This window comes from Lonchura striata, chromosome 3, assembly GCF_046129695.1.
Source record: "Lonchura striata isolate bLonStr1 chromosome 3, bLonStr1.mat, whole genome shotgun sequence".
Classification (NCBI taxonomy): Eukaryota; Metazoa; Chordata; class Aves; order Passeriformes; family Estrildidae; genus Lonchura; species Lonchura striata.
The window spans coordinates 34043075-34058897 of record NC_134605.1 but is presented as its reverse complement, the minus strand read 5'-3'; the positions used below and the strand labels follow the sequence as shown (position 1 = coordinate 34058897).

Here is a 15823-nt window from a genome sequence, read left to right as displayed (position 1 = left end):
GGTTTTCTTTACTGTGTGGGAAGGAGATCTGCTGTAGCTGTAGAATAACAGTAGCCAATGTTGAGTAGATAGTTAATAAGGGCTGCAAAATGCATGTCATGGAGAGACTCTACAGTATGTTCTCTTTGTTGTTTGTCAACTGTTTGGGGACAGATCAATTATTCTTTTGTATGTGTTTTTCCTGGATTTAATATAAAACTGATGTAGAAGCTCTACAATATATATATATAGATTTTGTGTGGTTATCTTTGTTACTGATACACACTAAACAAAGAGATTTTATCTGTTGTGTGGTTCTGCTGCCCTGTGTCAGGGAAAGTGAGAGTCAGTATTTCTTTGTTTAAAGCCAGACTATGCTGGTCTCCATGAAACTTCCCTACTTACCTGAAAACTGCTTTTCATCTAGAGAATACTAGATAGTATGTGATACTTATTTGGGAAAAATTGAGTGAGAGATTCCCACGATATGCAGCCTTCCAAAAAAATCCTGCATTTTACAAAAGCTAGTTTCTTCTGATCCATACAAAATATATTATTTACCAGGACTTTCGTCTGCTAATCCTGGTGTGCTGCTTTTACTCATGGGGGAGCTTGTAAGGAAAGAAAAATTGATTCGGCATTCAATTACAAGCATCAACAAGTGAGTCTAAAGAGATTAAAAGCTGCATGTGCAGCAAGAGTTCAAGTGCTTGGAAACAAGAGTGAGTATCCAAACTTGCCTGTTCTCTAATTAGGTATTGATGCATGGATCTCTTGAATATAAGTTGCACTTAAAGCACATACTGACTGTGAGCTGCGCCTTAGAAATTTGAGAGAGCAATTACCAGGCATCCTGCAGCTGCTGCTTTCTGTCAGTCGGAGCTTTCACTTCTCAGTAAGTTTCCTTGAAAATAACTGGTACTTGAAAATTATTGTTGATTGGTTTGTGAAATATGGTACATTACATGTGTGAGTGGTCCTCATCAATGTGTTGGCATGGTTCAAGGTCAAGAGAACCAGGCTGCTTTCTGCCATGGCAGTGTGTGAGCTGTGATTTTAGAGTCCAGCTCTGCCAAGGATGGCTGTGGAATCCAAATCCATTTTCCCTGGGTATTGAGATGTGGATTTTCAGTGCCCTATCCAGTGATGGGCATCCATCATGATGAATGATGACAATAACTTGCATTGGTCCTGGGAAGATCAAATCACACCTTCCTCATGACTTAAGACTTTGGCCCTTTCTATTCTGCTGGTTTAGGGGGTACTGATAATTCCATGGTGGTCAGAAGTGATCTCCTTCATAAGTAAGACCACTTGATGTGACTCATAATCAGTATTTTGTTAACTATTTCTGTGGGCTTTTTTCCCCTTATTTGTGAGGATAAACTGACATAAAGTAGGCATTTCTTTTTAGTCTGTGCCTTCTGGCTAGTTTCACACTTGCATCTCTATACAGTGGTACTGCATTAGAGGAAAGATTAAAAATCTTCTTTAATCACACTTGTCACCTGTTGGTGCACGAGCTCCTCACAGCAATTGCAGATCCATTATTAATCTCATGGTGCAGAAGAGTATAAAGGTCATTCCACTATTTCTAAAAGGAAATAAGAATGGCTTGTTTCTAAAGGGAGCGTCAATGACTACTGAAAGGATTTGATGGGGAATATAGGGTCAGCAAGAAAATATTCACCTTAGAAGGAGGAATGAAGTCCTAGTGAAGTACCTCACAGACACCATCTACCATGGAGTTTCCATTATTTATTGCATTAATTTAGGCACTCTTTATTGCACTTTCAGTAAACTTACTTTGTGTGTGCTCTAAAGTAATAAGGATTTGACCAAGGTAATTGTCTGTCTCGGAGCAGAGAACTAAACAGTCCTAATTCTAATTGAACAGTACTGCATATTTCTCTTTGGCCATCCAAAACCACAGATTTTTGTGATGGACTTCAAGTAGGTAGCTTCTTAAAAAATTAAATGCAAAATGCATTGTGAGATGAAAAAGATAACAAATTATTTGGTAGCTAATAAGATTAACATTAAAGGAGGATAATCTCATACCAAAAAGGTAGAGGGATTTAGTTGTGGACTGAGGTTTGGTTTCAGGGTTTATTGGCTTTTGTTCAGTCAGAACGTCTGAAAGGTATTTGAAATTCATGGCTACTCACCAGTCACAGCTGGATGAGAATTTGGTCTAATATAATGAAAAAGTTGGTGAGTCCACCAAACCAAGTCAAATATTTTAGATCCCCTGAACCTGTATTATACTTGCCCTAGGCAAACTTGGGAAAGTGTGTGAAATAGTGCAAGTCATTGCCAGTTATATTTAAAACAAGAGGGAAAAGGAAAACACAGAAAACTGAGGGCTGGACAACCCAAAATTCCTGGTAAAAAGTAGTCTGTAGATAAATAGATAAAAAAGATGGGGTAGGGATTGTCAGGACTACAGCTGGGTGTGGAAACCAGACTCAAAACTCTAAAGTGGTTCACTAGGAGCAGGAGGGTTTTTCAGTGGGAAGTAGAGACTGAGTTTTAAAAGCAAAATTATTTTTTTAAAATAAAAAATAACAAAATAAAAAAGAACACTTATTTATTGTTGGTTAATGAAACACAAGATGCTGTATAGATTCTGTGAAATTATGTGATATATACAAAAAATACTAGATGTCAGATGGTGCAGTTCTGCCTGGGTTTAAAAGTAAAAAAAAAAAAAAAAAAAGTATATGCTTCTAGTGTTTACTTTGGTGAAATAATTAAGTTTTTTTGCCAAAGTTACTTGTCTTGGTAGACTAATATCTTCAGATGTGCTCTGACTCAAATACTGCTGGATTTTTAAACTTGGATGAAGTTGCCAAGAGTTTGGAGGACAAGGTTAGAATTCAGTATTTTTCTCAAAGCATGGGAGACATGGCTAGACCTGTTAGAATGCCAGACAGCCTTCTGTTGTAGATTTGGAGATTTTTTTTTTTCCTTACAATTTTTAACTTCTCTTTTGCACTAGAGGCTCCTCACAAATGTCCTGGCCATGCATAATAAGCTTTACTGTTTCAAATTCTGTGCCATATTAACATGCCTATGGCTAACCTGATCACAACATGTATTTTCCTGATTGCTGATCAACATGTATTTTAACCTGATCAGAAACATGTATTTTCTCTTGTGATGGACTGACAGAGACCACTGGGATTTAAACACATTCCTTTGTTATGAAGAACATGTCTTGCTTCCAAGGATTGTTTTCATCAAGAAAATCTGTCATTGTTTGGGGGTTTTAGACCATAGCCACAACCCTCTATGGCCCCAGCTCCTCCTTTGTTATCCTGGTATTTTCCTGTAGTAGGAGTGCAGGATGTTAAAAAGCAGCACTGCTTAATTTCTACAAGGAATTAAGAGAAGGAAGGGGGATAGCCTTGTAGAAAATCACAGAAACAATCAAACACTAAAACACATGACCTGATGGAAGAAAATTAAAATTTAAACAAAGGTGTACATTTTATTTGTAAGAGAGTATGTAGGCGGGGACACCCTGAGGTGTCCTGAGGATGATTCCTCTTAGCAAGAAATTTGTATACTGGAGGATAGAAAAAACTGTAGGGCATGAGACCTCAAAGATGAGAAATATAATGAAACTTAGAGGAAACTCTTTCTATTTGTTTGCTGTTTGTGTCTAACCTGAATTACCCCTTCCATGATTTCTGCTCTGTTACAGTAGATAAAACTGTTGAATTCTTTAATAGATAGGTTTCATTTCCTCCATTACTGGTGGTTTTAAAGAAAATGTTAAGACAGGGATGTATCAGGTAGAGCTGAATTTGGGCTTTCTCATTATCCTAAGGATCTTTTAATATATTTTACAGACTGCAGTTGCCACAAAATACTATTTCATTATTTTAAGCTGTGAAAGTATTTTTAATTGTATAAATAAATGCATTCATTTGCAAATAATAGTTTTATTTTAATTCTGGTTTCTCTGATTCTGGATGATCTTTTTAGACCATGCACAACCAAAGGACTTTCAGAACAGTTCTGTAATTGTATTAATAGGGAATATGCTGCAATATAATATGCTGTAGTAATAAGGAATGTGCTGCTTAGGGAAACTCAGGAGCGCAACCTGAAGAGTAAGAATCCAAATAGTTTTTATACCTAGCTTGTTTTTTTATGCTTGAAAGGAAGCAACAGCATACAGTTGCCTTGTTATAGGCCAATTGCAATGGCATGTGACCTTCTCTTTTTTAAACTCTTATCATCTCAGCTTTTGAAAAATTGAAAGCTTTTCTGTATTTTGTTTATACAGACACAGGATTCAAATTTATCAGTTTCCTTCCCTTTCATTTAATAGAAAGTTCACAGCACATACCTGAGTTCCTTCCAAGGCTCTGGTACAAATACTTCTTTATACTGAAGGAATGTCTGAAGTCCTGGAATCATGAACCTTTTAATCCTTTAAACAACTGAAAATTGTTTTCAATCTTGCTTCCAGTTTGGGAGTGCTGGAATTTCTGATACTACAGAAGAAAAGGCCCAAACTTGCCTACAGAGGGCTGATGCTCTGAGGCGCCTCATGTGCTTGGTGTGACATGTGCAGACCTGGTGCCTCACAAGGGATGGTTTGCCAGACTTGCATGTTTTCTGAGCTGTTCCAAGACTCTAATTAAATACAACCATAAGTATTAGGAAACTGCAGATACCTCAATAACAAAAGGGATTTTTTGGGGGGATAGTTCAGCCCATGGAACTAATATGTATTTAATTAGATTTACATGTAGAAGGTAAATACCTTTGAAAACTAATTTGATAAAACAGATTGTGTCCCTTTGCAGTTCAGATTGATGATAAAGGTTTGAGAGATGATCACTGTTTGTATAGTGTGAGGCTGTGGTGTTTAGTGCCACCTTTTTGGGCTCTCGCCCCCAGAACAAAAAGGCTGTGGCCATGTAGAGCTAAATTTGCATCAGAACTATTTTTCTTTTAACTCTGTGGCAGGAACTTTAATGCCAAATCAAGTCAATCATAGTCATTCTTCCATATAAATTCATACATGACTTTATATAGAAGCAGAGATGTCATTTGTTCCACCGGCAGAAAAAAACCTATATCTTTCTGGGGACCATCCCCTCTTTCAATGTCCTAGTTTCTTTCACAGATGGGCAGTTGTGTTTCAGTGCTTGGGCTGGATCAATCTTGTATTACTGGGTTATCTGAGAGCTAGCAGACATTGAATTTATGTTCACAAAGTCATGGCCTGTGTCTCATACCCTTTGCTGTTGTGGTAGTTTGCATCACAAGCAGGATTTGGATTCTCAGATATGTTTAGCTGCTTTGTGCTATGAAGTTTTGGCAGTTTGAATTCCTTTGTGACACACTTAAGCTTGAAGAGTCCTACCTGTAGTTTTCTCTTTTTTTGGCAGAACAATGAATTCATGAATTTAGGAAAAGATGCATTTAATTAATGTTAGCTTTATGTGCTTTAATCCCTTGGTGACTGTCATACTTACATCAATAAGGCAATAAAATTGGCACCTTAAAAAAAAATCAAACAAAAAAAAATCCCCACAAAAACAGCAGCAAAAAAAAACTGGAACTGAAATATCTTTCAGGATGTTGTGGTGAATAATGATAATAAATGTGATAAGAAATGCATTATTATAATCTCACAGTGTGTTGTTCACTGTTTCATCAGGCTTCCACCAGGAGTAACTAAAGCTAGAGTTCTTTGTTTTAGTGCTTGTTTTGCCTTGACTCAGTTGCAACACTGGAGTCTTACAGATGGCTCTAACAAAAGTAATCCTTGTCTCATAGATGGAAGCATAGGTTTAGGTCTATAGTTTAGTCTGGATACATACACTTACCATACGACTGGATGGTAAAAATACATGCAGAGTGAAATTCTACAGTGGTTTTCATTGTAGGAATCAAACATGCTGTTTCCTCACAGGATTTGCAGTTAGTCACGTAGTCTTGTTTGGGCATTTAAAAATAACAATAATTAATGGGAGATTATATTTCTACTTCTAATGAGGCAGGAATTCATCTCTACTCTTTGGGTATGGGGGAATCAGTAAAAATCTGGAAAGCTGCAGTCAAAACAGTGAAGCCAGAAGCAAATGGATTAAAGACCCTTTGAGTTGTGTTGGCACTTTTCCTTTTTTGAGAAGGTTTTTAAACTAACAGCTTGAGCTGCATAAACTTGAAATATTTCTCAAGTGTTTGTTTATGTGAATTGCTTTCTAATGAGGTCATAGCTGTTTTCCCGGACACAGGGGTATTTCCTCCTCTTGCTCTTATTTTTTTTATGCTGCTTTCAACGTTATGCCTTGAAGACAGAACAGGCATATAAAATCAAACATTGCTCAGGATACTTCCAAATTTCAACTGTAAGGCTTTACAATCATTTGCAATTACTCAAGGCTGGACCACAGTATAAGCATATGTTGAAAGAAGTGCTTGAAATGCTTTAGAGTATTAAAGAAAATCTGTGTCATCGTCAAGAGGAACTTAGATGTAAAGTTTTTGGCTTCCTTAAGTTAAGGAAATTGGGATGGATTTAAAGGAATCTGCAAATACTGATTTTTCTTTTAAATATATTTCATCTCCCATGTGAGATTGATTGCTAAGCAAAACAAAAATCACCTGCCTATAAAGTGGGCACAGTTTTCAACTCTTTGTGGCTAGGTATTACATATGTAAGTAAATAGTCTTTACCATCTGTTCTATAGAAATCAGAAACATGGACAATTGTCCCTTCTTTTCTTTGCTGTTTCCTTCAAATGCAATGAAACACATTGGGTTTACCCACAGTATTTGCTGTTTACCTGCAGTAGTTGGTGATATAAATAGCTTCCTGTTTGCAGAACCTTTGTTTTTTCAGACTCCTAGATTTACAGCTTCTGAAAGAAACAGACTGGTGTACTAGATACTGCTGTACTTCAGATGGCTGCTTTCACAAATTTTGGGACTAGTGTCATAGGAGGCCAAAATGTTATTCTGAAGTGGGGAAGAGGAAGGGGGCTTAAGTCATTGAGTGATATAATGATGATACTGTGAAGTCATGATTTCCTAATATGGTTGAACATAAATTTGGAGTGTATTTCCTACAGTGTCTTGAGTTGCAATGATTCAGCCCTAAGCCATGGAGCTGCACAGTGTCACGGAAGAGAGGGGGGGATCAGTTGGCTGGTTGAACTGAGTGGGCTTTGAAAATGAAATTAAATGGGCAAAGTGAAAGAAAAATCAACTGTCTTTTTATATCTGTTTTTGTCAGTAGCAACATAAACTATTTCCTGTCTAACAGTGTCTGTAAAATAGATTATGGAGGTGATTTCAGAAATGTGGGGTAACTGCAAGGTCAAAACCTCTATGAAGACCTTGTGATATATGCATGATGTGTTGATCTTCTTCATAATCTTGAACCAAATATCTTTTTAATCTCTTTTATCTCTTATAAAATAATAATAATAATGAGAAAAAGCTGATTAAATCTGCAGTCTGTTTCATTGGTTTAATTAACATATTTTTTCCTTTTTTTTGAATGTTAACAAAGTAAATGAGCAGTGTTCCTCCCAAAATACTTCAAAATTTTGAGAGGCTCTTAGTTTCCCTCAAAGTTTAGCTTTAATTATATGTCAAGGCTCTGCTGTAGATGGAGGCATACAAGAACAACCCATCTTATGTTTTTGAAACACCAAAGTGATTATGTTACTATTGTTACAATTGAGGTGGGATTTTTTTTTGTTTGTTTGGGGTTTTTTTTGTCTTTTTTTTGTTTTGTTTTGGTTTTTTGTGGGGAGTATGGTTGTGAGCTGGCTATTACAGCTCCAGGTTGCTTGAAAAAAGAAGTGTTCAGTTCTGCATAACAGATCATGAAGTCACAAAATGTTTGGGTTTTGGTTGGTAGGTTGATTTTTTTTTAACCTATCAATTGGACAGCTTTAGTGCAGTTTATCCACCTGAGTACCAGGTCCTACAGAGAGGAAGATTACACTGAAGAAACATCAGAAACTGACTTTTTTAAAACAGAAAAACATTGTTTCATGTGCTAAAATTTGAAGTAGCTTCAGGTTCATTGAGAATTAAAAATGTTTAACACCTAAAAGAAATACCAGTGCTGTAGCCTTTTTCCAAGATTTTCATTTTTCTTAGTTGTGACTTACAATTGTATACAGATTGTTTTGAATAGCATTTTATTTTCTTCCATTGTTGAAACAGAAAATAAAATATACCATATTCTTAAAACTATATTGTATTTGAGTTTACAAAATGAAAGAAAAATCAACCGTGTCTTTTATATCTATTTTTGTCAGTAGCAGCATAAGCTGAACTATTTCCTGTTTAACAATATCTGTAAAATACTTTTTTCTTTTTCTTCTTTCAGAAGGGAAGCCAACTTGCATATTTAACAGCATGGAATATTATGATGGAGACATGTTTCGGATGGATGCTTGTCGATTTTGTCGGTGCCAAGCGGGAGTCTCTATTTGTTTTTCTGCCCAGTGTGGTGAGCTGCACTGTGACAGGTACTATGTGCCGGAAGGAGAGTGCTGCCCAGTCTGTGAAGGTACAGTCTCTTGTTAATCCTGCCTGCTTTTCATTCTGCTGCTTTTTTTTTTTTATTTGCCTGTTCAATGGAAATGAGCAAACAAGGGCTTTTGTCCTTGTGAAGTTTGCAGATTCCTCTGTAATTCAGTTCATTTCTACATTTTTGCTGTGCCTGAATGTGCTGTCATGTTCTTTGCAGTGCTTCTTTGACATTGACACTACCTAGACATAGTCAAATGTGCAGTGCTTTTTGGGGGGCCTTCTTGACAAATAGCATAAAAAGCTGTTTATCATTTCTGCACACACATTTAGACAGGTATCTCCAGAACTGCAGTTGTGACCCTGAGACAATTTTTGATTGCTTTGCAACCTCCTTCTTATTCTGTTCAGCTAGAATAATGCACACAACTTCTTTCCTCTGAAATTACAGCAAAGCAATGAGGCAGCAATCCAATGTCAAAGTTTTTTTCTTCCTCCTTTGCTCTGCTGAGAGCCTTGCTGGCCTGCAGTCCTACTAAAAAGGGCTCTGTGGGAAATTTCACATTGACCCTCTTACTTATACTAGAAAGTATTGGAGGCATCTTCTGCCAGAGTACAACCAGAATTTTAGCAGAGGAAAATAGGCATGGTGCTGTGCACTTGGATCTTGCCTCAGTAAGGATCAGGTTATGGCCACCAGGTAGTCAAAAGGCCTATGAAGCACTTTTAGTCCCTTTGTTTAAATGTGGACATAAGAATGTCTTCTCAATAAGTGAAATCACTTGGAAATCTGAAATCTCCTCAGAGGAGAGGAATCTGGTAATTACTGTGAATTTCACTTTGCAGTCTCCTTAATATAATATATATGTATATATTATATTATATATTTATTATCTATTATATATAATAGATATATTATATATATATATATTTATAATATTCCTGTAGTTCTTTGCAGAAGCAAGTAAGACAGAAGATCCATTATAGTCATGCTTTATTCCAAGCAGAGAATTAGAAAGTCAAGTATCTCATAAAAATACATATAATAGGGTCAGCTCCAAGAGCTGGACCTTCTCACTCAGCACAAGATCTGGTGAAAAATGGCTTGTTTTGTTACAAGCTACTGAAAGCTTCAGAGATTTAAACTGAAAATCTGGATAATAAAATATCAGGTTAGTAAATTAGGAAGTAATTTTTTTAAGAGTATTTTTAATTTTTTTATATTTTTATATTTTTATATTTTTTATATTTTGGTGTATATTTTATATATTCTAGTGTCAGTTTGTATGTCAGGTTGACATATATGATGTTCACATGCAGAGAAACTGAAATTCACATGTTATAGATTTAAGTATTCCAGAGAGAAACCAATCCATGTTTGTCCTGAGTGTAAAACTGGCCTAGACATTAGTTTCAGATTATACTTGAAGGCAGGATCCTAGATTTTTGGTTTTTCCTGGTGCAGTTGCACCTACACTTACAAAAGCCTTCATGCTGTAAGAACAAAAAAATAAAAATCTGTGCTATACTGTCATTTAATGACAGATTGAAAAAATCTAAAAAAGGCATGTCTGATGTGGTGAACTTCCCCAGGTAAGTGCAGATCCACTCCTGAAGAAGCTGCTGTATGAGCTGCTGACTTTATAGAATATATAAAATCTCTTGGGTTCATTTCCTATAATTACTATTTTTTCTCATATTTGAATATTCCAAGATTTAGCATTATGGCATTCTGACTATATACATATAGATATATAAATAATGTATCTATAGATCTGCTCTATCTATCCTCTCTGTCATATTCAGATATAGGTGCTAATTATCCATAATGGACTTCCCAATCTAGATATATCCTTTATCCTCTTTGATGATTTAAATTTTCAGCTACCTTATTATTTATCAATAAACTGTTCTGTCACATCATTATACTACAGTAAAATTTTATTTCCCCATTTTTGCAACATTTCAATCAGACTAGCAAGAAAACCTGGTAACACATCATTTCAGTTGGATGAGTTGATGTGTATTAGTCTGCAGTAGAAATTTCTTCTTTAAGACAGGTCCTTAGCAAGAATAAAATGGATAATGTTATATAATTACTGAGTAGTCTTTTATTTTTCTAGTAATGACTGTGGCTTAATGCCAAGTTACAGGGTCTTTCATCAAACTACCTGGTGCTCTTATGTCTTGCTTCTTTCTGTTGTGTATTGTTCTGATAAGGGTTATGTCACTAAATGAAGTCTGAATTCTGAACAATTTGTTAACAAGATACATGGTGATTTTTACTAGCAATCCCTCTTGATTTAGTAGAATTCTTTTAAGTGAGCCTAGACAACTGGCTCCATTAACATATTCTAATTCCTTTAAACACTTAAAAAATAAATAAAGGTGGCTCTGGTCTCTTCTTAAATAATTTGGGTAAAGTTGACACCTATATTGACAAGGTCACATATTTTAAATGGGCAGAATATATCAGCCCACCCATTAATGTTTTTCTAGTTGTTGAAGAAGTGGCATGTTTTCTACCTGTTGCTCTTCTGTTAAGTATGTTATGGCTTGTTGTCAAGGTGATTAGTTGTTCCTGCAAATATTAACTTCATTATAGAAATATCAAGAAATACAAAGGGTTTTTTCCTCCAAGAATTCTAAAATGGCAAGTACTAAATTTGCTGTGAGTTGTATACTACGGGCAAAAGCCCTTTCTGACATAGTGCTTAACTCCAGGAGGAGTTCTTTCTCAAAATTCTGTAGGCTGGATTAGCATTAGGAGATCTAATTTATAGCTTTAAATGCTACTGACCTTTTAAGGGTACCGGGAACTTTGTGCTTTGAGTTGCACAGAAGACTATTGCAAGTAGCACAAGTCTTATGTGCCTTTTCTGTGCTTTTTCTGTATTCCTCTGTCAATCAGAATCCTGTACATAGGTTGAATGATAAAATTCACTTCGTTTCTTTGTGTATGATTTCATTTTAAACTAGGTCAAATCAATTACAGATGCAATGTTATCCCAAAACATGAAAGGTGCGAAGTTAAGAATTTAGGAAGCATTTTAATTTTTAAATGCCTTATTTTCACAACTATCTGGTTTTGGGCTTAATCAGAATTTTACTAAAATTCTGAATGTCATTGCAGCTCAGGATGGGGATGATGTTGTGTGCCATTTCACTCCAAATGTTTGGAGTGTCATGAAGTGGCTTAGGATAAGACAATAGCTACTGGCACTGCTACAGGTTTTATCTACATTCAAAATACACTGGTTTCCTTTCAAAGGGGACTGATGAAACTCCAAAGAAATAATCCAAGTTTCATTCAATCCTTTTTTTCCTTCAGATAAGACATTTTATTTCTCCCAAATCCTTCCATCTTAACACTCCTGGATAATTAACTTATAATAAATCTCTTGTGCTTATTTGATGTCCACTAAAAAGATGTTTTTAGATATATTTATTGCTTTAACATGCAATTTGTAGTATTGGTTGCTTTACAAACCTGACCTATTTACTGTACATTCTCAGATACTTCATTTCTGAGCCTGGCAGTTACCTTCTTTAGACATCATGATAGTTGTATACTTTCACATAATGTATATATCCTTTTAACATTAATATCAGTGCAACTTATCACATCTCTAGAGTACTATTTTTTCTGAAGAGGAAAAGCTGCTTTTATTTCAAGTAATGGGGTAGCATATACAGACTTTCATGGAACTTGAGGAGAAATCTTACACAAAGTATGCTCCCTAAGATTCTGTTATTTAAATACCCAGATCTTCATTTGATTGCTAGCAGGTAAGTGGGACTTGTGACTTTCAAGGGGCAAAAACTTCAACGGAAATTAAATTGAAAACTGACCCTGTTCAAAAAGAGGGATGTGCCTCCAAAACTGGGATGAGGTGCAGATTAAAAGCACTCTTCCTGTTCCAGCAACAAATGTGCCAGAGTCCTCATCTTTCCTCATAGTGTAAAAGAGTGTTGCAGTGCTGACAGGAGTCATTCCAGTTGGTTATTCTGAAATGTTGGTTAAAAAAAAAAAAAAAATCAACAGATCCAAGAACCATTTTGTCCTGAAGAACGAAAACAAAAAATCAAAACGTTAATTAAAACACACATTCTCTTGCAATTGCTCTCATTTCAGACCCACTTTATCCAGTCAACAACCCTGCTGGCTGCTATGCCAATGGAAAGATCCTGGCCCACGGGGACCGCTGGCGAGAGGATGACTGCACCTTCTGCCAGTGCATCAATGGGGACCCGCACTGCGTGGCCACAGCCTGCGGACAGAGCTGCATCAACCCCGTCAAGGTCCCTGGGGAGTGCTGCCCCGTCTGTGAAGGTAACAGTGCTACTCCTCCTCACTTGGCTTTGGTCTGCCATAGCTGCTGCTTTCCTGGCAATTCTCCATTTACTTGAAAATTTTGGAGGATTGAAGAAGCTGGTGTGGTGTTGGCTGGTTAGTGGGTAATTCTTCCAGAGAGCAGAAAACATCAGCGTGGTTTAACTACGCCTGTATGTTGGCAATCCTTTGTACTCTTTTGGCATTGAGAGTGTAGTAAGAGGTGGTTAAGATCATCATCATTTGCTAATTTTTCTCTTAGCTTTGCTTAAACCTTATTACTAAATATAGGAGAAGTTAGAAGGTCAAAATGTTTGTCACTATAGGTATTACTGTTAACTGGATTATTCATGTTTTCTCCTTCATCACTATCATTTAGTTGCAACTAAAAATCTCTTTGTACAACATAGTTTGATATTGGCCATAATTATTTCAGTGAAACTTATAAAAAGGGATATTACCTGGGAGATATATTAACTCTTCAACTTTACAGTTATTATATATCTACATGTGTCTCAGAGCCCTTCTCAGTTTGCAGTGTCTATCCAAGTAAGCTCACTGGGATCCTTAGTTTTTAGGATAAATCTGAGAAGCATAAGGATTTATTAGAGGTTCTCTTTAACTCCAGAATTCCCATCACTAGGTATGAAGAAGGTGTTTGATACAATGTTTAAAAGCTGCTGGTAAATTGTACAGAAGGACACTACTTGCATGGAATTAATGTGACTGTGAGGAAGCAAGTTAACTGCTGTTAATCCCCAGTGATCTCGGAATCTCGGAATGGGTATCACAGCGCCTGTGCTGTCAGCCCTTATTATCTGGATGTCTGAGCCAGCTTTGGAAAGCAGTGCAGAGAGAAAGAGAGGCTGATGGAAGTATTTTCAACATGTTAATACACTGAGAGGATTCTTTTCCTTTAATGAGGGAAGGATAGGCAAATGTGTCTATTCTTCTATTTTCTTCTTCCAGACTGGAGAAAATGGATGAGAAATAATTGAATTAAATGCATATATATATATATATATATATAAGCAAGCTAATTATGAAGAAGTGAGGGAAGCAAACACAGGGTCAAGCGTAGGCTTCCATCCTTCATTGCTACAGTTTGTAATATAAATAAGCTGGTGATTCATTAACACACCACAGTATTGCCTCTGCAGCACTCTCAGGACACAAGTTAGGTCCTCTGGATGAGGCTATGTAATTCTATGAAATAACATGTTTGTACTTTTAGAAGAAGATGTAGCTACACCTGTTTAAGTCCATAAAAGTTGTTTGGGTGCTTTGGTGAGTGACATATGGAGTGCAATCATATTTACGATACAAATGGATGAAAACTGACACAATAGAATTGTGGAATCAATATTTAAATTAGGTCTTCGTGTCATGTAAATTACGTTTTATTAAAAAATAATCTGACCTCCTATTTGTCATGTTAGCTGTTGTATGACACATGCAAAATTGTAATTTTGAGTGTGTTATCTGGAAGGCAGTGATACTGAATGGTATTTTAAGGAACTTCCTAAGTTTTAAGCTTAAAAGCACCACATTTGCCTTAGAGGTTTTTTTCAGCAGGTGATAAAATTATGTAAGTGGTGGAACCAACAATTAGTAGAAGTACTTCTAGTTCATTCTAGATGGAAATTGCAGCCTGCTTAGGTACCAGTGGTCAGAGAACATCTGAAAACACTTGAATCCTCTCCTCTTTTTTTTCCCTTCTCTCTCCCACACCAAACAAATATAACCAAAACAGATTATTATGATTGAGTATTTAATTATTTAATTCCAGGAATCCATATAGGATTATTTCAAGGATCAAAAAAAAAAAAATACAGGACTGTTAAAACACAATAGTGAGTTCAGATGCTTGCACCCCAGATTTAAAAAACTGACTTAGCAAAAGCATTTTTGGATGATTTGATGAGAAGTTATTCAGCATTTGAGACTTAACAATTTATCTTGCAATTATAAGAAGTGAAAAAAAGCACTGAGAAATGAACCATCAAGGATACCAGCAAGTCTCTTGGAGTTATGTTTTGGGGCATCAAACAAGTTGTGGACAAGGCTGTTGTGTGCACAAGGCTGTTGTGCCTTGTGATTAGCAGCCTGAAGAAAAGTATTTAGATACATGAGAGCAAGATGTTACCTGATTTGAAGTATGAACCCTGTGTGTCTTTCTGAATCTGTTAACATTTTTCTTCGAAAGTACACATTAAGAAAATCTCAGAACATTAAGGAAAAATAACAGTTAGATATTGACTGTCTGCATTTAATATTAAGAATGTGTACTTTTTTTTTTTTTTATGAAAGGTAATATTTGAGCTGATGGCAGCAGGGACTTAGCTGCCATCAGCTCATCAGTGTGGTAGCTGTAGACCTCTGGCCCTCCTCCAAGGTCAGATAACTTCATGTCTTAAGCCTTAAATCTGAGATTAGTAGTGTTTCTACTTGGAATGCATGGGGTAGGTAAAAAGCACTGTCTGCTTTCATTACAATGCAGCTGTCGCTTGCTAACCCAGTAGCCAAGGAGTCTCTTTAGATCTCTGTTTTCTGGTTTTCTCCTTGTTCTAAGGCTGAACTGGAGAAGTATGCATCCCCTGGAAAGACAGTTAAAAACTTTTACTTCCTTTGCACAGCTGATTTTTCCTGAATTTTACTCTTATCATTTTAATGACAACCTAGTCCCATCGAAAATGCTATTTTGTTTCTGCCATCATCCAGCCACCTGGCATCTCTATTCTCTTAAACAGGTAAGCTGCATGGATCAGCACTCCTTCCCATTTTAAATCAGCTTCTCACTCTTTTTCCTAAGCATTGTTTCTGTTGATAAAATTCTGCCGCTGATGCTCACTGTGCCATCTATGGCCTGCAGGGGTGGGGGGAATGGGGTAGAATAAGGTCCTGGCTGGGAAGTTGGCTGACGAATCAATCCCTTGATTTTAATGATTCTAATGAAAAAGATGTGCTGTACATTTTAATGGAGCTACAAGCAAT

General features: G+C 36.4%; 1 protein-coding gene across 2 annotated transcripts in view; it reads left to right on the top strand.

The window, feature by feature from the left end:
* CRIM1 (cysteine rich transmembrane BMP regulator 1) overlaps positions 1-15823 on the top strand; it is a 171579-nt gene that overhangs the window by 107658 nt on the left and 48098 nt on the right. For both annotated transcript variants that reach the window (XM_021528080.3, XM_021528076.3), the window contains 2 exons: positions 8354-8536; positions 12632-12829. In XM_021528080.3, the coding sequence (XP_021383755.1) occupies positions 8354-8536; positions 12632-12829 (381 nt within the window). The remainder of the gene's footprint in view (positions 1-8353; positions 8537-12631; positions 12830-15823) is intronic.